The sequence below is a fragment of the Chlorocebus sabaeus genome, chromosome 20, assembly GCF_047675955.1.
Source record: "Chlorocebus sabaeus isolate Y175 chromosome 20, mChlSab1.0.hap1, whole genome shotgun sequence".
Lineage (NCBI taxonomy): Eukaryota > Metazoa > Chordata > Mammalia > Primates > Cercopithecidae > Chlorocebus > Chlorocebus sabaeus.
The window spans coordinates 70,053,634-70,078,661 of NC_132923.1; the positions used below are offsets into that span (position 1 = coordinate 70,053,634).

The 25,028-nt window shown below is 35.8% G+C and overlaps 1 protein-coding gene across 1 annotated transcript in view; it reads left to right on the plus strand.

The window, feature by feature from the left end:
- The window catches only part of DNAI4 (dynein axonemal intermediate chain 4), a 105,498-nt gene that overhangs the window by 65,967 nt on the left and 14,503 nt on the right, over positions 1 to 25,028 (plus strand). Inside the window, 6 exon segments of the mRNA XM_007978375.3 lie at positions 8,185 to 8,379; positions 15,265 to 15,467; positions 18,137 to 18,223; positions 20,050 to 20,201; positions 21,691 to 21,848; positions 22,130 to 22,251. Coding sequence (XP_007976566.2) covers positions 8,185 to 8,379; positions 15,265 to 15,467; positions 18,137 to 18,223; positions 20,050 to 20,201; positions 21,691 to 21,848; positions 22,130 to 22,251 — 917 coding nt within the window.

A 25,028-nucleotide genomic window follows, 5' to 3' on the forward strand; every position in this document is an offset into this window, starting at 1 on the left:
TGAAGTCTGCTTCATCTGTAATTAAATGTAGCTACTCCAACTTCTTTGATTAGTGTGTAGGTAGTATATCTTTCTCATTTCTTTAATTTTATTCTATTTATATCTTTCTATTGAAAGCAGACAACATTGTTTTAAAGTGTAGGTTTTGTTCTTATTGAGGTATGGCAAAACCAACAGATCAGGAGATGATTGCCATTGCAAAGATAGCTTATTGTTATACTCACAGATCTCAAGAGAAGGAGATATTTCATGCCATGAACTACTTATATGAGTACCAGAGTTGGTCAGAAGGCAGAGAGTGATGGGGAAAACATGGGCAAGAGCCTTTATTGTGGCTACTAGGGAAAGGAATGGTGAGGCAAAGTAGGCAAGTTTAGGATTGGCTAGTTTGAGTAATTTCAGTGGGCTCTGGGGTTTAGTGCATATTCCTAGTTGTCTTGTAGCTGGCCCTGGGAGAATTAGGGCAAGGGAATAGTGACTGAGTGGGAAAGCTCTGTTAAGGAGGCAGTTGGGTTATGGTCTCTGGTTGATTGGTTTGCATATGAAAGGTATGCTATCAGGTGAATCCTTCACTATCTTTAGGAATTGGCTAATGCTAGTGGGGGCAGTTCCTGCAGGGTTAGCAAGGCCCCAGGATATCAAAGCATTAAGTACAAAGAGAATTGATACCTTTACTGTATTAAGTCTTTCAATCTGTGAACATGGAGTGTGTCTCCATTTATTTAGATCTTTGAGCTTTTTTAATTTTCATTTTTATTTATGTACTTATTTTGAGACAGAGTCTTGCTCTGCCACCCAGGTTGGAGTACAGTGGCGTGATTTTGGCTCACTTCAATCTCTGCCTCCTATTGGGTTCAAGCCATTCTCCTTCCTCGGCTCCCGAATAGCTGGGATTACAGGTGCACACCACCACACCTGGCTAATTTTTGTATTCTTAATAGTGATGGGGTTTCACCATGTTGGCCAGGCTGGTCTTGAACTCCTGATCTCAGGTGATCTGCCTGCCTCTGCCTCCCAAAGTGCTGGAATTACAGGCGTGAGCCACTGCACCCAGCCAAGATCTTCCTTAACCTTTTTTAAATCATCATTTTGTAGTTTTCAGCATTCAAGCCCTGTGCATGTTTTGATAGATTTACACATAAGTATTTTTTTTTAAGCAATTGCACATAGTATTCTGTTTGTTTTGTTTGAGATAGGGTCTTGGTATGTCACTCAGGCTGGAATGCAGCAGCACAATCATGGCTCACTGCAGCCTCAACCTCCCAGGCTCATGCAATTCTCCTACCTCAGCTTCCCAAGTACCTGGGACTACAGGTGTTTACCACCACACTCAGCTAATTTTTAAATTTTTGTAGACACGAGGTCTCACTATGTTGCCCAGGCTGTTCTTGAACTCCTGAGGTCAACTGATCCTCTTGCCTTGGCCTTTCAAAGTGCTGGGGTTATAGGCATGAGCCACTGCACCCAGACAGTATTGTGTTTTTAATTTGGTGTCTGCCTGTTTATTGGTAGTATTTAGAAATACAATAGATTCTTGTATGTTTTTCTTGTATGCGGTAACCTTGCTGAATACGCACATCAGTTCTAAGAGAATTTTTGTATTCCTTGGGATTTTCAACATACACAATCATGTCAACTGCATTTAGGGACAGTATCATTTTTTTTTTTCTGTCTGATCTGCATGCCTTTTATTTCCTTTTTTTGACTTTATTGCTCTGCTAGAACTTCTGTCACTATATTGAATAAGAGTGGTGACAGCAGACATTCTTGCCTTTGTTCTTGATTGTAAGAAACAATTCAGTCTTTCACCATTAAGTATAATGTTACCAGTCGTTTTTTGTAGATGGTCTTTTTCAAGTGGAGGGACATCCTTGTCTTAGTCAGTTTGGGCTGCTGCAACAAAGTACCCTAGGCTTGGAAGTTTATAAATAACAGAAATTTATTTTTCGTGGTTCTAGAGACTAGAAGTTCGAGATCAGAATGCCAGAATGGTTGGGTTCTGGTGTGGGACACTTGTTGTAAATTTGTTTAATATAGTTGCTCCCTTGTCATTCACTTTTAGGTGTGACATAAGTTGTTTGAAACTGTGTTGTACCCCCATCACCTTTAGCCTAGTTAAAACATAAAACTTTGCTATGTGATTGTGTGCCATAGAGCCCACTTGTTCCTCATCTCACAGGCCTAAAACTCAATATACCCTACAGCTGCTGACCATGATAAAACATAATGGTCAACACTAGAATCATGTAAGTTCCCTGACTCAGGCATGTTTTCTTTAAGCTCGTCAATCCATAAACCTGTGGGAAAGCCTAAGGGGTAATGCCTATGAGGCATAGTTCTGCATGTCTTCTCTCTTTCTCACTCCCTTCCTGGTGATTGAATTCTTTGCCTCCTCTGTGCTTCTCATCAGCTTCTTGTTAGGAGAATAATAACCAGTAATGTCTCTGAGACCTGTGAGTAACACATTTTTGCTGTTTTGTGCATTTTGGTTTCACTTCCTCATGGTGTCTCACATGACCAACACACCTGAATTTATCATTCCTCCTGGTCAGGGCCCTTCTAGAGAGTAGCTATCTTGGCCTATAGCTACTTGACTAAGAGAACTCAAGACCAAATTAGAAAGAAGTTGTAACAATAAAAATCACAACAACCCTCTTCCATGTTGCAGATTGCTAACTTCTTGTATCCTTACATGGCAGACACAGAGCAAAAGAGCTCTCTGGGGGTAACTTTTTCAGGACACTAATCTCATTCATGAGGGCTCCACTCTCATGACTTAATTATCTCCCAAAGGTCCTACCTCCTAATCACTATTACATTGGGGGTTAGAAAATCAACACATGAGTTTATAGGGACACAATCATTCTGTCCATAATACCCTGCTTGTTTCTATTTTTCTGAGAGATTTTTTTTTTCATAAATGGTTGATTTGTCAAGTGACATTGGCCTAAATGTAATGGATTACTTTGATTGATTTTTTAACATTGAAGAACTCTTTCATCCTAGAATAAACTTCAATTGGTCATCATGTATAATAATTCTTTTTATATATTGCTGAATTCTGTGTTGTAATATTTTGCTAAGGATTTTTATGTTGATGTTGATGAGAGATAATATAGCTTTCTTTTTTGTACTTTGTCTCACTTTGTTATAATAGTTTCATAAAATGAATAAGCAAGTATTCTTTCCTTTTCTATTTTTGGAAGAGGTTGGGTAGAATTAGTGATAATTCTTCTTTAAGTTTCTGGTCGAATTCTTTAGTGAAATCATCCATCTTTGGTGATTTTTTGTGGGTGAGTTTTTTAAACTACAAATTTAATTTTCTTAATATTCAAATTATATTATTAATATTATAATATAATTTGTAATAGTTTTTTTAAATAATTGGTTTATTTTATCTAAGTTGTGAGATTTATCTGATGTAGAGTTGTTTGTTGTTATCACTTTGATGTCTGTAGGATCTGTAGTATCTGCTATTTTACTCCTGATTTTGGTAATTTATTTCTTCTCTCTTTTTTTCTTTGTCAGTCTGATGGAACATTGTTAATTTTGTTAATCTTGTCAAGGAACCAATTCTTTATTTCACTGACTTGTTTCTAATTTCATTTACTTCTCTTCTATTTTCTTCTCATTGCTTTAAGTTTATTTTGCTCTTTTTTCTCTTCTTTTTTCTTGAATTGGGAACTTAGATTATTGACTTGACTTTCCTTCTTTTCTAATGTATACATTTAATGCTGTAAATTTTCCTATCAGTGCTGCTTTATCTGTATTCCACAAATTTTGACATGTTGTGTTTTATTTTCATTATTACATATATTTTTTATTTCCCTTGAGACTTCCTCTTTGACACAGATTATTTAGAGCATTTTTTTTTTTTTTAAGATTCTAAGTGTTTGGAGAGCTTCCTGTTATCTTTCCATTATTGATTTCTAGCTTGATTCCACTGTGACTGGAGAAGACACTATGATTTCTCTTCTTTTAACACACTATGATTTCTCTTCTTTTAAATTTGTCAAGGTTTGTTATATGACCTAGAATGTGTATTCTGCTGTTATTAGGTGGAATATTATATAAATGTTAGTTACATCTTTTTAGTTGATGATGTTGAGTTCATATATACCCTTGCTGATTTTCTATCTCTTTATTCCATCAAAATTTTATGTGACCATTATTTCTCTTTTCAGTTCTAATAATTTTTACTTTACATATTTTATAGCCTTTTTTTTGTTTTTTTTTTTTTGCATAAACACTAATTATTGCTATGTCTTCTCGGTACAATCATAACATAATGTTGCTATATATCCCTGGTAATTTTCTTTACTCTGAAGTCAACTTTATATGATGTTGATATCGCCCCTCCTGCTTTCTTTTGGTTAATGTTTGCCTGCTATATCTTTTTTTATTTGTTTACTTTCAACCTATCTATATTGTATATTTGAAATAAATTTATTTTAGACATCATATGTTTGAGTCATGTTTTTAATCCAATTTTTTTTTGCCAGTCTTTATCTCTAAATTGGTATAGGTAGACCATTTGTATTTAATGTTTTATTGGCATGTTAGCCTTTAAGTCTGCTGTTCTTTTCTGCTTATTCTATCTTATCTATCTTATGTTTCTCTCTTCTTCCTGCTTTCTTGCTGCTTTCTCAAACAATTTTTTAAATTCTGCTTTAATTTACCTGTAGTGTTTTGAGTTTATGTGCAACTTTTTTATTATTTACTTTATGTATTCCATTATGCATACACAATAGTCCATAGATGTTGACATTTTACCAGTTCAAGTAAAGTATAGAAAACTTACCTCCCTTTAGATTCCACCCCCATTTATATTTGCCTTAAATATTTCTTCTAAGTATTTAGAAAGACATTTAGATATATAAACATTTAATATTTAGACATTTAAAACTATATCAGACAATGTAATAATTTTTGCTTCAACTGTCAAACATAATTAAGAAAACTCAAAAGAATAAGAAAAGTATATTCTATTTATCCTTATTTTCTCTCTTCCCATTGTTGGTTTTTCCTTTCAGATGTTCTAAACTTCCTTTCTTATTTTCTTCCTGTTTAGAGAATTGCTTTTAGCCATTCTTTAGGGGAGACTTTATTTATTTGTTTATTTATTTATTTATTTGAGACAAATTCTTAGTATTCCTTCATCTGAGAATACAATATCTTAATTTCCTCTTTATTCCTATAGGATAATTCACTGGGTGTAGAATTATTCCCATAGGAAAATTCGCTGGGTATAGAATTCTGCATTGACCATTCTTTCCACTCAGAACCCCAAGAATGTGTACCACTTTTTTCTGGCCTCCAGGGTTTCCAGTGAGAAATCTGCTGCTATTCAAATTATTTTCCCCTAAAAATAAGGTGTCATTTCTCTCTTGCTGCTTTCTAGAATTTTTTTTTTTTTTGGTCATCTGTTTTTAGAAATTTTAGTATGGTGCATCTTGGTGTGCATTTCTTTATCTTCATTGTGATTTATTCATTTCTTGAATATATTTGTTGTCCTTTGCCAAATTTTGGAAGTTTTCAGCTATTATTTCTTTAAGTACTTTTTCAGGCCCACGCCATTTCTCCAATCCTTGGATGATAATGATTTGAATGGTACATATGTTGTTATGGTTGCAGAGGTTCTTGAGACTCTTCATTTTTTTCAGACTTTTCTATCTGTTTTAAAGATTGGGTTATTTCCATTGTTCTCTCTTCCAGTTTACTGATTTATTTTTCTTCCATTCTGCTGTAGAGCCCATCCACTGAGTTTTAAATTTTAGTTATGTTTTTCACTCCTAAAATTTCCAGTTGGTTCTTCTTTTCATTTGCTAAGACTTTCTATTCATTAGCTGATACTTTCTATCCCTTTGATGATACTTTCTATTTTTTCATTTGTTTCAAGTGTGTTCATAAATAACTTGTTGAAGGATTTTTATGATGCTTGCTTTAAACTCTTTGTCAGATAATTGTAACATTGATGTTGGTGTATAGAGAATTTTTCCATTCAAGTTAAGATTTTCTTGGTTCTTGCTATGCTGAGTGACTTTCAATTGAAACCTGGACATTTGGGGTATTGTAAGAGTCTGAATCTTTTCTAAACTTCCGTTTAAACAGGCTTTGTTTGACACTGTTCTGGCCGGGGAAAGTGGGAGTCACTGCCTGATTATTTCCAGGTGGGGGTAGAAGTCTACATTTGCCACTTGACCTCCAGTGACATCAGGGGAAGTGGTGTCTTCATTACCATGGGGAAGTGATAGGAGCTCCAGTTTCCATTGACAACACCATGGCTAGGAGATATAGGAATGCTTCATTAGTGCCATACATGTGGCCTACACTGACACTACACAGTGGGGGTTGTTCTCATTGCTGCTGGGGAGTGTTAAAAGTTTTGACTCTTCACCAGTCCAACTCTGACTACTCCAATGGGAAGAGGGAGGTATACTTCGTTACTACTGGATAGGCTGGAATTCCAGGCTCCCCAGCTGATCTCCACTGACACTGTAGGAAGGGGACCACTATCATTATGTTTGGTAGGGATGAAAGTCCTGCCTGCCTGCTGGGCCTTCTCTGACACCATACACAGTGAAAAGTCAGGGATTTGGGATGCCTTGTTACAGCCTAGTGAGGATGGAAGACTAGGCTCCCACTTAGCCTTTGTCACATGGGTGGGGCTACAGTTTTTTCTGTGCTTGGCTGGAGTAGAATGACTGCCATCTAAAAGCTTTCTTTCTTTCAAGGCTACGCTTTTCCTGGTCCTTTGGCTAAAGAGAGGAGGCTTCTTTTGGGGACTTTTTCTTGCTTGTGCCCATCAATGTTCCCAGGTTGCTGACTTCTTCAGCTCCATATCTGGAATATATGAGGCAAAAAGAATACCCATTCCTTCTCTTCACCTTTCAAAGACTGCTTATGTTTGTTGTTTTCTAAAATTTCCTGTGTTTTTAGTTGAATTTAATAGGAGGAATAAGGAGAAGTACGCTCCCTCTATCTATAAAGGTAAAGAAGGAAGAGTTTCCTTCATTCTTTTTTTAAAATAAGAGTTTACTAAGTAGTGTGGTAGGCAGAACAATAGTCCTGCAAATTTGTGCACACCCCAATCCCTGGAACCTGTGAATGTGTTATCTAACATGACAAAAGAGATTTTCCGGATATGATTACAACGGGGATCTTCAGATGGAAAGATTATTCTGGATAATCTTATTGGGCCCAATCTAATCACATGGGGTACTAAAAAGTAAAAGACCTTTTCCAGCTGTGATCTGGGAGAGAGATGTGATGACAGAAGAAGGTCAGCAGGAATGCAATCAATGTTGCTGTCTTTGAAGATGAAGGAAAGATTGTGGTGTCCCCCAGAAACTGAAAAAATCAAGGAAATAAATTCTCCTTTAGAACCTTCAGAAAGGAACAAAGCCCTATCAACTTCTTGGTTTTAGCTCAGTGACATCTGTTAGGCCTCTAATCTACTGAACTATAAGATAAATTTGCATTGTTTTAAGCCACTGTGATTTGTTACAGCAGCAGTAGAAAACTTAATACAATAGTATAGTATTTCTATATAGCAATAATCAAATCAGACCTTTTTCTGAAGACTGATCATCTTATTTCAACTTGAATTTTAAAAGAATAAAGATAAAAATTACCTCAGGAGGTTATCATTGCCTATGTTCTGAAAAATAGTACAGTTTTTGAGGGTTAAGAATTTCAGGCTGGGCGCGGTGGCTCAAGCCTGTAATCCCAGCACTTTGGGAGGCTGAGACGGGTGGATCACGAGGTCAGGAGATTGAGATCATCCTGGCTAATGCGGTGAAACCGTGTCTCTACTAAAACATACAAAAAACTAGCCGGGCGAGGTGGCGGGCGCCTGTAGTCCCAGCTACTCGGGAGGCTGAGGTAGGAGAATGGCCTAAACCCGGGAGGCGGAGCTTGCAGTGAGCTGAGATCTGGCCACTGCACTCCAGCCTGGGCGACAGAGCGAGACTCTGTCTCAAAAAAAAAAAAAAAGAATTCCAAAATGCGGTATGTGCATCTTTCATGTGCTTGGTACATAAGATATTCAATAAATGCCTATTAAAGTTGTTGAAAACTGGAGGAAAATAAATACAAATGATGAAATGTCATTTAAAAAATCTTTAGAATGTATGAATCATCCATTTGAATATTTTATCATTGTATCATGTTTGTATTTTGTAGATAGTGAAACTAGTTCTCTAATGGACATAGAAAACGTAATTCTGGCAAAAATCCATGAAGATGAGGAAGACCACTCAGATGCAATATTAAAATCTGACAAATTTCATCAGGACTTATTTTTTATGGAACGAGTTCTAATGGAAAATATATTTCAGCCAAAACTTGCAGCTTATCGTCAGCTTCCTGTTTTAAAAGGTATTAAAAAAAATAAACATGTTTAGGCTGGGTGCAGTTGCTTATGCTTATGATCCCAGTACTTAGGGAGGCTGAGGAAGAGGATTGCTTGGGCCCAGGAGTTCAAGGTTTTAGGAAGCTATGATCATGCCACTGCACTCCCGCCTTGGTGACAGAGCAAGACCTTGTCTCTTAAAAAAAGAAAAAGAAGATATTATGTTTAGACAAACTCAAACAATTTTTAAAATGTAAGGGTTTTAGTATATATTTCTAAATGTAATCTCCAGGTTGAGTTATCATTATCAGAGGACATGTTTCTAAAGCTTTCAGCCCTAAATGTATGAATAGCACTAGAGTCCAGACTAGGATGCCCACAGAAGCAGATTGTCTCAGATTCAAAACTTCCTAAGCATCTATAGCTCTTGGTTCTCCCTTATTCCTGCATTCAATTACTTATTCATTTTTACAGTATCTCTCATATTCAACCTCTTCTTTTCCATTATCGTTGTTACTTTCTAGGTTCTTACTTTTGTTACTACTCCCAAATCTATTGCAGGGGCATTTTTCCTGTTCTTATTGCTGCAAATCCTATCTCATATGATAACAGAATATTTTAAAGGATTTTAGAGATTATCTTAATCAACCTTCGTCATGTATTAAAAAATACATGAATGAAGAAAATGAAGGCTATAGAAACTGTGTGAGGTTAATAGTAAGTAGAAAAGCTAGGCATTCAACCACCTCAAGTTCTATTTCTGCTATATCAGCGCACTTTGCTTATGTATCCTAAACCACTCAAAAAACCTTCAATGTTTTCCCATTGCCTAGAATAAATTACAAAGCTCAAAGTGTATCATTCAAAAGATATCTGCAATATGGCCACAGATTACTTTGTATTATCATATTGCTTTGGAGACTCTAAAAGTTAGCTATATTTAGACTTATCTGGTAGTCCTCAAATAGAACCTACATTTTCCTGCCTTAGTACTTCTAGTTGGAATTTGCTTGACAGTCTATCCCCACCCCATGCTTGCCTATTGTATTCCCAGCTTTCAAATATGGATTAAGGAAACTTCCTTTATGAAATTTATCTTGATTCTTCAAGTCAAAATTAATCTATATGGTTACATTTGAAAAGAAAAAGGTTACAGAATAGTATGTGTGACAAATGGTTGTAAATCTTTTTGCCTGCATGCATCTAGAAGAATATTGAAAAACTGTGTTCCTTGTCTCACATTAGGTTGATATTTAAACATTTTAATCACTTATATATATATGTATTTTTCATCCTATATTTAAAGAGTTGTAAGGTTGTAATTCACATAGTACTGTGTATATTGACATTTACAAAACAAAATGTAAATGTAACAATGTAAATGTTACTGTTGGCACATCACTTCTTTCAACACATCTAAGAAATAAAAATACTCTAGCAAATGTTTTAATGAGGTAAGATTTATATACAATGAAATATATATTTTAAATTATATATAAAAATACATTTTGAAAATGTATAAACTGGAGTTACCAATACCTTAATCAAGGTGGAGGACCTGTCTATTAACCCTAAGAGTTACCTTGTGCAGTTTTCCAAGTAAACCTTAACCCCACTCCCCAACCCCCACCACACACACACACACACAGGCATTGCTCTGATTTCCATCAATATAGATTAACTTTCCCTATTCTGGTATGTCATATCATATAAGTGGGTTCATAAAGTAAGTATTCTTTTGAATCTGGCTTCTTGCATTCAATATCAATGTTTTTGAGATCTCCTAGGTTGATGCGTGTATAAGTAGTTCATTTTTTTCCCCAAGTAATGCTGTAGTATATGAATATACCATAATGATTTGTTTATCCATTCACATGTTGAGGGACACTTGCATATTTTCAGTCTGGAGATATTCAGAGTAAAGCTGGTATGAACATTTTTGTGTGAGCCTTTTGGTAAATGGATGTTTTAATTTTTTCTGTGAAAATACCTACAAATGGGATTATTGGATTACTGGGTAGATGTTTAACATTTTAAGAAACAGTAAAATACTTTTCCAAAGTGGTTATACCATCTTATACTCGCACAGCAATGTGTAAGAGTCTCAGTTGCTCCACATTCTTTATAACACCTGATGTTGGCAATCCTTTTAGTGTTGTTCTAAAAACTGAGTTCTTGTTTATGTGGCTTATTTTGGTCACTTGAATATCTTCTGTTTACTGTTTGGTCAAGTCTCTTACCAATTTTAAAGTTGAGTTGCCTTTTTTAAAAAAATTTTTAAAAAATTTTTCTTCTTCTTTTTTTTTTGAGATGGAGTTTCACTCTGTCACCCAGGCTGGAGTGTAAAGGCACAATCTTGGCTCACTGCAACCTCCACCTCCTGGGTTCCAGTGATTCCTGCCTCAGCCTCCCAAGTAGCTGGGATTACAGGTACCCACCACCATGCCCGGCTAATTTTTGTAGTTTAGTAGAGACTGGGTTTCACCGTGTTGGTCAGGCTGGTCTCAAACTCCTGATCTCAGATGATCCACCCTCTTCAGCCTCCCAAAGTGCTGGGATTACAGGGCATGAGCCACCGTGCCCAGCCTGAATTGTCTTTTAAAAATTCAAGTTGTCGGGAGGCTGAGGCAGGAGAATGGCGTGAACCCGGGAGGCAGAGCTTGCAGTGAGCTGAGATCCGGCCACTACACTCCAGCCTGGGCTACAGAGCCAGACTCCGTCTCAAAAAAAAAAAAAAAAAAATTCAAGTTGTAAGAGCTTATTTTTATATACTTTGGACACAAACCTTTTGTCAGTTACATATTTTGCAAATATTTAAGTCTATGGATTGCCAATTTAGTTTCTTAAAAATTTTTTGATGAACAGAAGTTTATTTTTGCGAAATCTAATCTGTCAATTTTTTCTTTTGTAATTAATTCTTTCCATGAGCTCTCTAAAAAATCTTTGCCTGCCGCAAGTTTGCAAATTTGTACATCCCAGTTTTCTTATAGAAGCTGTATAGATTTAGCTTTTATGTTTAGGTCTACTATCTATATTGGATTGTTTGTTTATTTATTTGTTTATTTTTTGAGACAGGGTCTCACTCTGTGGCCCAGACTGGAGTGCAATGGCCCTGTCTCAGTTCACCGCAACTTCCTCCTCCCAGGCTCAAGGGATTCTCCCACCTCAGCCTCCCTAATAGCTGGGATTACAGGTGCACACCACTACTGCCCGGCTAATTTTTGTATTTTTAGTAGAGACGGGGTTTCACCATGTTGGCCAGGCTGATCTTGAACTCCTGACCTCAAATGATCCATCCAACTCGGCCTCCCAAAGTGCTGAGATTACAGGTGTGAGCCACTGCGTCTGGCCTATTTTTATTTTTAACAAATTTATGATGTTACAAGATAAATATATAGTAAAAAGGTCATTATAGTGAAGCACATTAACATATCTATCATGTTATCTATTTTGAATTAATTTTTTTATTAATGGACTAAGTTAAGGTTTAAAGATTTTTTTTTTTTTTTTTGAATCTCCAGTTGTTTCAGCACCATTTTAAATAAGAGTTGTTCCCATTCTGGGATTATAGACATGAGCTACTGTTCCTGACTCCTTTTCTAGTTTCTTAAAATGGAAAATTGGATCATTGATTTCACATTTTTTTCTTGTCTAATATAGATATTTACTATTTCAAGACTTAGCATAAAGCGATTGTGGTCAAGATAGCATGCTATTGGCAAGAGAATAAACAAGAATATAGAACAGAACAGAATAGAGAACCTAGTAATAGATCTGCCAAAATATAGTCAGCTGATCTTTGACAAAAGAAGAAAGGCAATACAATAGAAAAAAGATAGTCTTTCAACAAATGGTACTAAATATGAACCTAGACATAGACTTTACACCTTTCACAAATATTAACTCAAATGGATCGTAGACCTGAACGTAAAATGCAAAACTATAAAATTCCTAGAAGATAACGTAGGAGAAACACTAGATGACCTTGGGTCTTACAATGACTTTTAAGATACAACACCAAATGCATGATCCATTGAGAGACATAATTGATAAGCTGGGCCTCATTAAAATCAAACACTTCTGCTCTGCAAAAGACACTGTCAAAGAGAATAAGATGACAAGTCACATACTGAAGATAATATTTTCAGAAGACATTTCTGATAAATTGCTATTATCCAAAATATACAAAGAACTCTTAAAACCAACAATAAGAAAAATAAACAACATGATTAAAAATGGGTAAAAGACCTGAAGAGATATCTCACTGAAGAAAATATACACATGTCAAAGTAGCATACAAAAAGATACTCAACATCATATTATTTTCTCTTCTTCTTGTTCTTGTTCTTCATCCTCCTCCTCCTCCAACCCCCCCCCCCCCCCCCCCCGCCTATTTTTGAGATAGGGTCTTGCTTTGTCACCCAGGCTGGAGTACAGTGGCACAGTCACGGCTCATTGTAGCCTCAGCTTCTCTGGCTCAAGCGATCCTCCTGCCTCAGCTTCTGGCTTAGCTAAGACCACAGGCATGCACCACCACACCCAGCTAATTTTAAAAAATTTTCTGTAGAGATGAGGTCTCACTTTGTTGCCCAGGCTGATCTTGAACTCCTGAACTCAAGCTCCCCTCCCATGTTGGCCTTCCAAAGTGCTGGCATTACAGGTGTGAGCCACTACACCTGACCTTTCAATATCAGATTTCATTAGGGAATTGCAAATTAAAACAACAATGAGGTATCACTGCACACTTATTAGAATGGGCAAGTCCAAAACACTGACAGCACTCAAAGCTAGTGGAGATGTGGAGCAACAAGAAGTCTCATTCATGCTGATGGGAATGCACAATGGTATATCCACTTTGGAATATTGTTTGGCCGTTTCTTATAAAACTAAACATACTCTTGTCTGGGTGTGGTGACTCATGCCTGTAATCCCAGCACTTTGGGAGGCTGAGGTGGGCAGGCCACTTGAGGACAGTAGTTCGAGACCACCCTGGCCAAAATAGTGAAACCCTGGCTCTACTAAAAAATACAAAAAATTAGCCAGGTATGGTGGCAGGTGCTTGTAGTCCCTGCTACTCATTAGGCTGAGGCATGAGAATTGCTTGAACCCAGGAGGTAGAGGTTAAAGTGAGTTAAGATGGTGCCACTGCACTCCAACCAGGACAATAGAGTGAGACTCTGTCTTCAAAAACAAAACAAAACAAACAAACAAACAAAAAACCTAAGCATACTCTTACCATACGATTTAGTAATCTGTTGATTAACTAAATGAGCTGAAAGCTGTGTCCACCCCAAACCTGCACGCGGGTATTTATAGCAGTTTTACTCATAATTGCCCCAACTTAGAAGCAACCAAGATGCCCTTCAGTAGGTGAATGGAAAAATGAACTATGATACATCCAGACAATGGAATATTATTCATCACTAAGTTATCAAGTCAGAAGCAGACCTGGAGGAAATTTGAATGCATATTACTCTGCAAATGAAGCCAATTTGAAAGGCCACATACTGTGTGATTCCAACTGTATGACATTTTGAGAAAAGGCAAAATATGGAGACAGTAAAATGATCAGTAGTTTCCAGGGATGAGGGACCAGAGAGGGATGAACAAGAAGAACACAAAAGATTTTGAGGGCAGTGAAATTACTCTATATGGTACCACAATGGCAGATACGTGTCATTATACATTTGTCAAAGCCTATAGAATATACAGTACCATGAGTGAACCCTAAACTTTAAAATGTAAAACTATGGGCTTTGAGTGATAATGATAGTAAACCAGAAGCAGTAACACATTCTTGAGGGGACTTCAGAGATTACTACCACTGTCAAGGACTTGAAATATGCAGGGATGTTGATACCCACCACATTTCTCATTCAACTCACATATGTGGCATGTGTAGAAAACAGATGGATCTTGGCCAAGTGCAGTGGCTCATGTCTGTCATCACAGCACTTTGGGAGGCTAAGACAGGAGGATTGCTTGAGGCCAGGCGTTCAAGACCAGCCTAGGCCATATAGTAAGACCTCCCCACCCCCCTCATCTCTAAAAAATGAAAATAAATAAATTTAAAAACTGATGGATCTTGGAGAATGACAGTGGATTAGTATTATAAACTTAACCAGGTGGTGACTCCAATTGCAACTGTTGTTCCATAAGAGGTTCATTAAGGAAATTAAGACACCTCCCTTGTACCTGATGCAAATGCTTTTTTTTTCCTGCAATGTCTGTTGGTAAAAAACAACCAGAAGTCATTTATTTTTAGCTGGTCAGGCCAGCAATATACCTTCACTGTCCTACTTCAGGGGTATATCAATTCTTCAACCCTGTACCATAATTTAGTCTGCAGGGCTCTTTCCCTTCAACAAGATAACACACTAGCACATTAAATGGATGATATGCTGATTGAACTTAGTAAACAGGAAGTAGACTTCAGTAAGACATTTTCCTGTCAGAGGGTGGGAAGTAAAACTGACAAGATTTCGGGGGACTTCTACCTCAGTGAAGTTTCTAGGTGTCATGTGTGTGTGGTGTGGGATATGTTGAGCTGTATCTTCTAAGGTGAAGGATAAGTTGTTGTACCTGGCATCTTTTACAACCAAAAAGAAGCACAATGCCTAGTGAGTCTCTTTACATTTTAGAGACAACATATTTGTCGTTTGGATGTGCTACACTGGCCCATTTATTAAGTAAACAGAAAAGCTGCTGGCTTTGAGTTGGAACCCAGAACAGCAGAAGACTCTGCCACAGGTCCAGGCTGCCCTTCACGGTGCTCTGCCACTTATGCCATATGATCCAGCGGATCTGATGGTGCTTGAAGTGTCAGCCATGGGTAGATAGGCTGTTTGGAGCCTTTGGCAGGTCCCTCTAGATGTAGAGGACAATGATCTTTTTATTTGATTAAACTTTAGAACCTGAACCTGAAGAGCCTGAAGATTTGTTAGAAAGTGCAAAACATGAAGAAGTAGAGGAAGAATCTAAGAAGGGGGAGGAAGAAGAAATACATGCAGAAGAATCAACAATACCCGCCAACTTGGAACGACTTTGGTCTTTTTCCTGTGACTTAACCAAAGGCCTCAATGTGAGCAGCCTTGCCTGGAATAAAACAAATCCAGTAAGTTATGAAACATTTGAACAATTCTGTTTCTACCATTGAAGGGAAATTATCAAGTTCGAATAATGAAGAATTGCTTTCCTTAGATATGGAACAAGGAATTTAAATTGACCATAACTTTGAGTTTTAGAATGCCCCTAAAACAAGTTCCAGTTTAAAAAGGGGGAAATGCAAATAGTTACAAAATAATGTTTTTCTCCTTTAATATAGTAAACATTTAATATATAAAACATTACCATTTTTATTTTAGGGGATCTACTTGGGACATGGCATTCTCTGAATTCATGTTAGATATGGATAAGTAAACTAGAGGATTGGTAGATTTATTTAATGTATAACAAAACTCATGTGCCCAAATTTATGTTAGTCTCAAAGTAGTCATATTTGGAAGTGTATACTTAATCTAGTGACCCTACAAGTGTGCAAAATAATTTTGAGATTCCTTAAAATACTGTTACCACTGATATTAGCAAGTACTTAAACAGCACTTAGTACGTAGCAGGCACCATTATGTTTTAACTGTACTAACACAACAACCCTATGAATTAGATACTATTATTCTTCTCATTATGTTGAAAGGAAACTGAAGCACAAAAAGCATAAGTAATTTGTCCAAAGTCACACCACTAGTAGGTGAAACAGCCAAAATTCAAATGCAAACATCTGGCTCCATAGTTCTTGCTCTTAACTACTACACTGACAAAAGTCATCTTGAGGCAAATAAGATGAATTGTCAAGTTGGAGAATTATATGTTTGGTTGTAAAAAAGAGAATTGCAGAGTAATTAGACTAATTTTCTTCTGGGATTTATAAACTGGCTCTGAAGGTATTTCCCAGTTAACAATTCCAACAGTTTTTCAGGTAATGGCAGTATCTTTGATATACATATTTATATCGTTGAAGCAGTCAAAACCAATTTATTTAAATTATATTATACTTTGTATGTTTAAGAATTAGCCTTATTATTTTATTGCCACACCTTATCAGGTGCTTTGTGCAGACATGACAGTTGTCATAGTTATTAAAAAACCGAAAGTCTATAATCATTTCCATTGAAATCTAAATAACACATTATTTTAATTATGTGTATTATTTTGTAACAAAGTAAACTACTTTATTATGAATTTATCTTTATAAAACTATATTTGGGACTGTCTTGTCAATTAGTGGAATTAATTTTAATTAATTAATTTTTTGGAGAGATGGGGGTCTTGTTTTGTTGCCAAGGCTGGTCTTGAACTCCTGGTTTCTAGTGATCCTCCTGCCTTGGCCTCCTGAAGTGCTGGTTTTACAGGTGTGAGCTACCACGCCTGTCTTGTAAATAGGATTTAATGAATCTGTAATAAAGATATATGAAACATTTTTAGAAACTGAATATACTAGCATTTTAAAAATTAATGCATTGCTATGGAGATTAAATGAAATAATTTTGAATGAGCCTAAATGCAAACATATTACAGATGGAATCTATAATATTTATTAATTCATTGTATAAATATTTAGTGAACATTAACTTGTGCCTAGCACACTGTTAAGGCACTAGAGATACAGTAGTAATGAAGTTATACATAGACCCTACCTGTATAATAATTTTGAATGTGCTATGATGAGGAAATAAACAGTGCTGTGGGGACACATACAAGAAGCTCTTGACTGTTTCTTAGAGAAAGTAATGCGTCTGCAGAGTTTAGAAGAGATAAATAGGGATTTGTCAATATCAGGGTGAAAGGGTATAGTAGTGAAGACTGTTTTTAAGACAGAGGGAATTGTGGAGAGATTATGTTGTCCTGAAAGTAAGGTGGTGATAAGAAAGTGTAATATTCTAAAATTAAAGGTATTCTGGTTACAGAGCAGAGGCTGGATTTGTTCAGTTATTAAGCTTTTGCCTGTTTGTATTTACATATGCATTTCTAGAAATGACCTCCTGTATAGGCAGCTCATGCTGCCATAGCAAAATATTATAGACTGGATGTCTTAAAGAACAGCAATTTATTTTCTCATAAATCTGGAGGCTGGAAAGTCTAAGATCCAAGGGCTGCTGATTCAGTTTCTGGTGAGAGCTCTCTTCCTGGCTTGCAGTGGCTGCCTTTTCACTGTGTCCTCACATGGCAGAGAGAGATCTATGGTGTATTTTTCTCTTTTTATAAAGTCACCAGTCCTGTCTCATTAGGACCCCATCCTTTATAATCTCATTTAGCCTTAGATTCCTCCTAAAACCCCTATCTCCACATACAATCATATTGGAGGTTAGGCCTTCAACATATGAATTTTAAGGGGACACAGTTCAGTCTATGGCACCTACCTTCAACTTGTGTCCTTTATTTTACATTTGAAATAATTAGGTAGTCCTCAAAAACTCAAAATATATTATAACCTATTAACACAATCTCAGAAGACTACCTTAATATGTAAAAGAACTTGTTAGCAATTGGTTATTTTTAGGTGCTTATCTTTCAGTCTGCAAATTAGAAGCGTTACACTGATTAATTTTTTTGCTTAGGAATATGGAGGTATAGAGTAAAAACAGATGGTGTACTGGCATTTTTTCCTCTCAGTCGAAATGTCTTACTACTATTTTTAACACAGCTCATTAATATATATCTTTATATATTTACCAATATTTTAATGCTACCTTCTCTTATTTTTAAATGTATTTTTCTGGTTTTCAGGATCTTTTGGCTGTTGGCTATGGGCACTTTGGATTTAAAGAGCAAAAAAGAGGATTGGCTTGCTGCTGGTCAATAAAGAATCCCATGGTAACCCAAACAAGAATAAGAAGCATTTTTATCTGGCTGTTGACAAAATTCTCATAAAGTATATAATTACATGTAATAAATAAACTCTAGAAAATTTTATCAATTACGACTATTTTCTTTGGTTTAACTCATAGCAATTAAAATTTGTTCTTGTTGACATAGGGTAAAGAGAATTCATTTATAAATTCATTCAGTAAATATTTATTGAACATGTACTATATGCTTATATATGATGATGCAGAGTTGAACCATTATTGATTTTCACAGCTAATTATAAAGAAAAATGACTCTGTAAATGAAAATCCTTTGAAAATTTTGGGTTTTTTTGTTTGTTTGTTTGTTTGTTTGTTTTTCTTTTGAGACAGAGTCTTGCATTGTCACCCAGGCTGGAGTGCAGTGGCGCGATCTTGACTCACTGCAACCTCCACCTCCTGGGTTCAAGCGATTCACCTGCCTCAGCCTCTCAAGTAGCTGGGACTACAGGTGTGTGCCACCACACCCAGCTAATTTTTGTATTTTTAATAGAGACGGGATTTCACAATGTTGGCCAGGATGGTCTTGATCTCTTGACCTCGTGATCCGCCTGCCTCGGCCTCCCAAAGTGCTGGGATTACAGGCGTGAGCCACCGGAACCCAGCTGAAAATTATGTTTTTTAAATACCTGGTTGTTTCTTAATATATGAATACCTCCTTATCACCTGACTGTTATTCTCAATAGAAATAAAATAAATTTATATGACCTTCTTACTATCATACATTTTTCAGAGAGAATGAATATAAAGAATCATAGAAGTAATTTTGCTAAACAGCCCTAGTCAATCTGTTACTTTAAAGTTTTATATTTAGTTTTGATTCACAACTGAAATGCAAAGTGGAAAACTTAGAGAAGGGCCAGAAGAGCATATAAAAATGACTAAAATTTTTATAAATACCTCTAGTCTGTAATATCTGTAACAGTGTTTGAATAAACTTAGCTATATGTAATGTAAATCTGGGTTTATATAGCATAAAAGAAAGGAAGAAGCAATTTTAAATGTGGAGGGATTGACATTGGATTCATCATCAGTAGTCTGTCTTCTTTTTTATGTAGGTGGTTAAAAACAGGAAAGGATTTAAATTAGACATTCAAACAAAACAAACTCTTCATGGGGTTGTAGAACAGAGTAACTTGTAACTTGGGGAGTTTTAGAACTTTTTCTCTTCATTCTATAGATAATCCAAGCATCTGAAACAAATACTAGAATACAGGAATATATGCTAGATGATTAGTTTTTTGTTCCCATAAGAAGGTAACATGAGATGGTAATACTAATCCTGCTGAAAGATTACCAAAATATTATTGTAGAAGGCTGTGCTGTACTTCCCTTCCTTCCTTCCTTCCTTCCTTCTCCTTCCTTCCTTCCTTCCTTCCTTCCTTCCTTCCTTCCTTCCTTCCTTCCTTCCTTCCTTCCTTCCTTCCTTCCTTCCTTCCTTTCTTTCGAGATAGGGGTCTTGTTATGTGCCCAGGCTGGTCCCAAACTGCTGGTCTCAAGTGATCCTCCCACCTCAGCCTCCCTAGTAGCTAGGATTCCAGGAGTGAGCCCCCATGCCCAACACTCTATTTCTTAAAGTCATTGAGTGCTGAGGATTCATACTTGTATCAAAGGAAATGACCAAGTGAAGTTTTATTCTTTTCTGTACTGGAAATGAGGAGGACAGAAGTAACTGAATGTGGGCTAACTCTGCTCACATACCCACTGCCACCAAACTAAATCTCAGCCACCATTATATTCTGTCTTACTGTAGTCTATAAAAACAAGTTGAAAATGTAATTTTTTAAAATTTAGTGGCCAGAACGTATTTATCAGAGTCCATATGGAGTTACTGCTGTGGATTTTTCAATTGGAGCACCTAACCTTTTAGCAGTTGGCTACCACAATGGCACAATTGCAATTTACAATGTACAGAGCAACAGTAATGTTCCGGTTCTGGATAGTAGGTAAGAACCTGAGAATTAGATAAATGTATAATATATGCTTTTTCAGGAGGATTTACTCTAATGTTATTTAGTTTTGAGTAAATATTTATGTCGTTACTGAGAGTGATACCATTATTTTTGAAACATTTAATAATCCCTCATGTTGTCTTTGCAGCTGGAATGGTGTGTCCTGATAGCTCCTTCAACTTCTTCTCTGCCCATCTCACTAACCAACTTCCTCTGGCTTGACAGTTTATGCTTATTCTTAAACTACTGCTTTGGTTTCACTTCTTCCAGGAAATTTTCCCATTCCTTTCTTTTGTGCAACCTGTACATACCTTTATCATAGCACTTATCATATTATATATAAAATTATGTATGTGTATATATATGTAAATCTATCTAATCTATCTATCTATCTATCTATCTATCTATCTATCTATCTATCTATCTTACTAAGAAGGGTATAAGTTCCTTGAGAGCAAGGATTGAATCTTACATACCTTTCTATCATCAGCATGTCATTGAAAATTGGACATATAACAGGAGTCTAGTAAGTGTTTGATGAATAATTAATGAATAAATGAGTTATATGAGGAAAGCCAAAAGGTTAGAGGTGAAAGATATTAAAAAGACTAGGTTTTTGTAATAGACAAGATATCAATGGGGCATGTTTGTAAAAGTGTTTGAATAAACTTAGCTAGAACTAGAAATAACCATTAAAGCAGAGGCTCCTGAACTTAACTTCAAATTATTTGCAGTTTTGTAAGCATGGGCCTTTGTGGTTGTTTCTGGGAAGAGGGTCCATAATTTTCACCAAAAAATCAAAGATATGTATGATTTTTAAAATGTTCAGAACTGATTGCATTGGAGGGTTTGTATTAAAAATCAAGGTAGTCAGTACCATGAAAAAAAATCACATTAATCTGATAGGAAAAGAGAGTAATCTGAGAAGTGTGTTTAATTTTTCAGAAAAATTTTAACTCTAATCCATAGAGAGAGTTAAACCAATGGGCAATCTTGAAACATTGGAAGAAGAGTGAAATATAGAAAGAAGAATTGTTTACCTGGATAAGATTTAAATGATTAACAACTTAATTCATAAAAACATTATAAAGATGAAAATACTTATATTCAATGTGTCTAAAATAAAGTAAAAGTCAGAATTTACACAACTAAACTAGGAAAGAATTAATGAATTGAGTAAGAAAAGTAGATTCTGAAAAGAAAGAACATTTTTGCTTTTGTATTGCTGTTATGATAGCTAATATAGTTAAAGACCAGTACAATTTTTCTTTTGTAAGAAGTAGAAAAAATAACAGTGACTGTTAAGTAGAAAAGTGGTTGTCTTTTCTATTTTTTAAAATATTTAAAAGTCTATTTTTGAACAATAAAAGGATTATATAAATAGGTCGTGATCTTCTAGAAAGCTGACCTTATCATTTATACTCCAAGGCCTTTAAGAAATTATTATAATGATTATATGTTTAGTATTTTTTTACTGTTTTAGTGAATCACCTCAAAAACATTTGGGACCTGTCTGGCAACTACAGTGGATAGAACAAGATCGAGGAACAACAGGAGATGATAAAAGAGAAATACTAGTTTCTATATCAGCAGATGGAAGAATCTCCAAATGGGTTATACGAAAAGGACTAGATTGTTATGGTAAAAGAAAAATCAAGTTATCTTTTTCTTGTTACGTGCTGAATTAAAATTTTCTGGTTAACCATGTGTGAAAGGTGACAAATTTTGGTTTGGCCAATAAGAAAAAAATTGGGCTTGGTCATTGTTTTTCTAAGCAGCTAGTTCTAGTGTGTGCTAATTTTAGCCTAATTACATGCAAATTTGGCAGAACTAATATTATTTGCAGAAGAAATACACATGATATTTGCGGTACTCTTTCATGTGGTAAATAACAAGTTATGTATGTTTTTCTTTAAATACAGATTTGATGCGATTAAAGAGAACTACAACTACCAGTAACAGAAAAGGAGGGGAAAAGGAAAAGAAAGACGAAGCTTTAATATCTCGACAGGCTCCTGGAATGTGTTTTTCTTTTCATCCCAAGGTAAATTATTTCACTCTTATTTATCACTGGATATAACAATTTCCAAAATTGAAGTGTATTAAGTCATAAAACAAGACCAAATATTAGCCTGTTAATGAATACTGTGCCTAATATATTAGAGACAGAAAGTAGATAAATGATTGTCTGGGCTAGGGGATGCAGGTGGAAGAATAGGTGACGAGGGAGGGAAAAGTAGGGAATGACTGACTAATGATGATAGAGTTTTTTTGGGAGTGATGAAACTGTTCTAAAATTGATGGTGGTGATGGTTACAGAACTCTGTGAACAAACTAGAAACTATTGGATTATACATTTGATACGTGTGAATTACATGATGTGTGAGTTATATGATATGTGAATTATATTCCAATAAAGATTTTAATTGTGCTTTGTAAGTGAAGAAATAAGCACAGATTTAGCTGCTAACCTAAGGTGGAATGGTACATTCCAGTTGGCTATACTATGATCTTTATCTGCTTTTGCAGCTAGATAGATGAGAGGTATATATTTCTGAGGAACTATGGAAAGATTCTCTTTACAATTCTGTGCTTAACTTGAGTGCCTCTCCTTGCCCCACTTGGCCACTCTGCTGCTCTATCATACTTACAGAAACTGAATCCACTTATATATAGTCTTCTACATTTCAATTCGCATGGTGACTCTCAGGATTTGGGGATTAGAAAGACCACTTAAATTCATGTTTACCGAGAATCAAATCAGAGCACAGTTAACGAAGTCCTCCTTTTTCTTTATCTGGAGATAGTTTGTTTTTTATTTTTAATTTATATGGGTACATAGTAGGTATATATATTTATGGGGTACGTGTGATGTTTTGATACAGGCATACAATGAATAATAATCACATCATAGACTATGGGGTATCCGCCCCTTCAAGCGTTTATCCTTTGTGTTACAAACAATCCAATTATACTCTTTTAGTTCTTTTAAAGTGTACAATTAAATTATTATTGACTATAGTCACTCTGTTGTGCTATCAAATACTAGATCTTATTCATTCATTCTATTTCTTAGTACCCGTTAACCATCCCCACCATCCCCCTACCCCCAACTACCTTTCCCAGCCTCTGGTAACCATCCTTGTACTCTCTATCAATTTAGAGATACTTTGTAATCAGAAAATTCAGTCACTGTGATAGGCTTTTTCAGAACATGTATTCCATGTTTTCTGTTACATGTAATATGATCATCTCTTTGGTGACACCATCATCTACGTCATTATGCAAACCAAGACTTGAACTCCTCTATTCTACCCTATCATCCAAATGATACTTAAATTTTATTGTCCCATCCCTTCAAGTCCAAGCCTGCTATTGCTAATGCAGTTCAGACCTTTCTTATTTTTTACTTTAATTACTACAGCCATCTTCTAACTTCCTTCATTATCAAATTCCTGTAATTCACCTTAACTTTGACTATAGAACAGTAGTTCTCAATGTGGGCAGGGAGGGGAGAATTTTCCCAGTAGGGAACATTTGGCAATGATTGGAGATATTTGTGGTTGTTGCAGCTGTCAGGAATTGAGGTAAGGGTGGGAAAGTGCTACCGGTATCTCTGGGAAGAGACCAGAGATGTTGCTAAACATCCTTCAGTGTACAGGCAGCCACCACCCTCCCAGTGCACATCAGTCCCCAACAGAGAATTATCTAGCCCAAAATATCAATAACGCTTGGTTGAGAAAAACCTAGTCTAGTGTCCTGAAGTGTCCTTGGCATAAGGAATTCAGATGATCATATGGTCTGTAAATAAAAACAGTTTTGCTTCTTTCTTTCTAACCTGGTTGCCTTTATTTCTCTTTCTTGTATTATTGTACTGGTTACAACCTCCAGTACAGGGATGAGTAAAGATGATGAAAGCATGCATATCTGTATTGTTCCTGATCTTAGAGGAAAAGCATTTAGTCTTTTACTATTAGGTGTGGTGTCAGATGAAGGCTTTTTGTAGACGCAGTTAATCAGATTGAGGAAGTTCCATTACATTCCTAGTTTGTTGGGTGGTTCTTATTCGGAATGGATGTTGGATTTTGTTAAATGCTTTTCCGTATGTATAAAGATGATCATATAGTTTTTCTTTTCAAGGTTGTTAATATGGTGAATTAGATTGATTAATTTTTGAATGTTTATCCCTGAAATAAACTTTATTTCATTGTGGTTTATTACCCTTTTTAATATACTAGCAAATTTGATATAGTGAAATTTTGTTTAGAATCTTTGAATCTTTGGTTAGAAGAGAGGCTGATCTATAGTTTTCTTGTGACATCTTTGACTTTGCTATCGGGGTAATCATGTCTGCACAGAATTCCTTTTAGAAATAATTTTCATAAAATTGGTATGAGTTCTTCATTATATACTTAATAGAATTAACCATCTGGGCCTGGAGTTTTCTTTGTAGGGAGATTTTTAATTTTTAACTACAAATTCAAATTTTAATATACATAGGGTTATTATGGTTATCTATTGCTTCTTGAGTGAGCTTTGGTAATTTGTGTCTTTTAAGGAATTTGTCTATTTTATCAAAGTTGTGGAATTTATTGACAAAATATCCCCTTAGCATCCTTTAATAATTGTGGAATATATAGTAATCTCACCTCTAATTTTTTTTTTTTTTTTTTGAGACAGAGTCTCACTCTGTCATCTAGGCTGGAGTGCAGTGGTATGATTATAACTCACTGTAACTTTAAACTCCTGGGCTCAAGCTATCCTCCCACATCAGCCTCCTAAACAGCTAGGATTACAGCCACACACCACCATGCCTGGCTA